Source organism: Micropterus dolomieu, unplaced genomic scaffold (genome assembly GCF_021292245.1).
Source record: "Micropterus dolomieu isolate WLL.071019.BEF.003 ecotype Adirondacks unplaced genomic scaffold, ASM2129224v1 contig_1166, whole genome shotgun sequence".
NCBI lineage: Eukaryota > Metazoa > Chordata > Actinopteri > Centrarchiformes > Centrarchidae > Micropterus > Micropterus dolomieu.
The window spans coordinates 1,060-2,795 of NW_025730156.1; the positions used below are offsets into that span (position 1 = coordinate 1,060).

Sequence of the window (1,736 nt, forward strand, 5' to 3'; positions counted from 1 at the left end):
GCCAGCAAGTGTCATACAGCCACATTTTACTAGCAACACACAAACTATAACTGAATATTGATCATAATCAGCATTCAACAATGAAACATTCTTTGCAGATTAGTAGAAGCTGAAATTGAGCAGAATTACACACAACGTCCGTTTCTGCCTCTTTTAATGCACATTTTCAATTTGCACATAAATCATATGTAATTTTGTTAATTCTTCAATAAGCATATTTTCACCTTTTGGACTTGTGAATTCACTCACAACATGATAAAAATGAATAGGTAGGTCTCATTTCAGTCACTCCACAGCCTCTCTAGAGTATGTTGGCCTCACAGGAACCAGGCTGCAGAATCTTAAATGTAACAATTTGAAAAACAGCTTTTTTAAACCAGGGGTAGAACAAGGCATAGATCACGGGGTTTAGAAAGGAGTGTAAATAGAAAAGAGAGAGCCCATACGATGAAGCTGAAGAACTGAGCGTATTGTCACCTGCAAAAGAGACACAGTAATATGGGCAGAAACATATTAGGAACACAACTACAAGAACACCAAGAGTCCTGGCTGCTTTCAGCTCAGATTTCTTTGTCAGAGTCACTGAACTTTGGAGTGTGACAGCTGTAATTTGAGATTGCATGGCATGAGCCTGAGACACAGCTGCAGCAAACACTCTCATATACAGAACTACAATGACAGTGATGGGAACAATAAAAGTAAAAACGAGATCAGCAGCTCCTGCAAAATAAGTTATAACAATCACACACTCTCCGTAGCAGGAATCATATCTGTCTGGTTGAGTCATGCCATATTTTACAAAGAGACTGCAGTAGAAAACAGAACAGAACCAACACAGACAAACACAGAGTTTAGCTCTTCTCTCAGTGATTCTGGTGGTATAATGCAGAGGGTGACAAATAGCAACATATCTGTCGACTGATATGAGCACTATGTCGCCTATTGAGGCAGAGGGAATGATATACGCTACATACTTATACAGAGAACACATGAGGTCACCAAGAAACCAGCAGGATGTTTTTCTAAGGATTTCTACCGGCATCAGCAGGAGGCCCACGAGAAAGTCTGAGACAGCCAGAGAGAGGAGGAGGATGTTGGTGGGTTTGTGGAGCTGCCTGGAGGGAAAGAGGAAAGTATCAATATACATAGTGAGCAACACAATAGTGGAAAATCGAAAAAGTACTAGCTAAAAGTACATTTCTCTATATTTCTAAAACTACTGAGAAATTGATCTCTGCCTGAAGTGGGAGACTGAGATGATGACAAGCAGGTTGAGAGCCACAGTGAGCACAGAGATGGAGAACACAAGAGTGTGCAGAAATACAGCTTCGGACTGAGGAAGTGTCGGCTTCCTGCAGGAGGTGTTGAGGAGTTGTGGAAAGCAGAGCTCTGCTCCGTCATCAGCCTCCATCAGACACTGAGAGGAGGAAAGGAGGAGCTGCAGCTCTGGCAGCTTCTGACCAGAACGCTTTATCATACAGTTGAATTATCTCTTACTGACATTCAGTTTGTCCCTCCTCTCCTTTCGCTCTCAGTCTCTATTGGACACTGATGTCCCTCCTCTCTTCTTCATATCACACCATCATCATCATCAACAACACTGTTTCTCCAATCATCCCTATGTATGACTCCCCCTCTGTTGGCAGTCTGGTAGGTCAGGTCAGGTTATTAGATAAAATGTAAGATATGTATTAACATTAATAAAGTTATTAATGTCACTAAACTTATTTAAAAAG

The 1,736-nt window shown here is 41.4% G+C and overlaps 1 protein-coding gene across 1 annotated transcript; it reads right to left on the minus strand.

The window, feature by feature from the left end:
- Window positions 1-301: 301 nt before the first annotated feature.
- LOC123964207 (trace amine-associated receptor 13c-like) lies at window positions 302-1,411 on the minus strand. The gene is made up of 2 exons (XM_046041300.1): window positions 1,239-1,411; window positions 302-1,115 (listed from the first exon to the last, which is right to left on the minus strand). The coding sequence occupies exons 1-2, from the start codon at window positions 1,409-1,411 to the stop codon at window positions 302-304; spliced, it is 987 nt and encodes a 328-aa protein (XP_045897256.1).
- Between the last annotated feature and the right edge of the window lie 325 nt (window positions 1,412-1,736).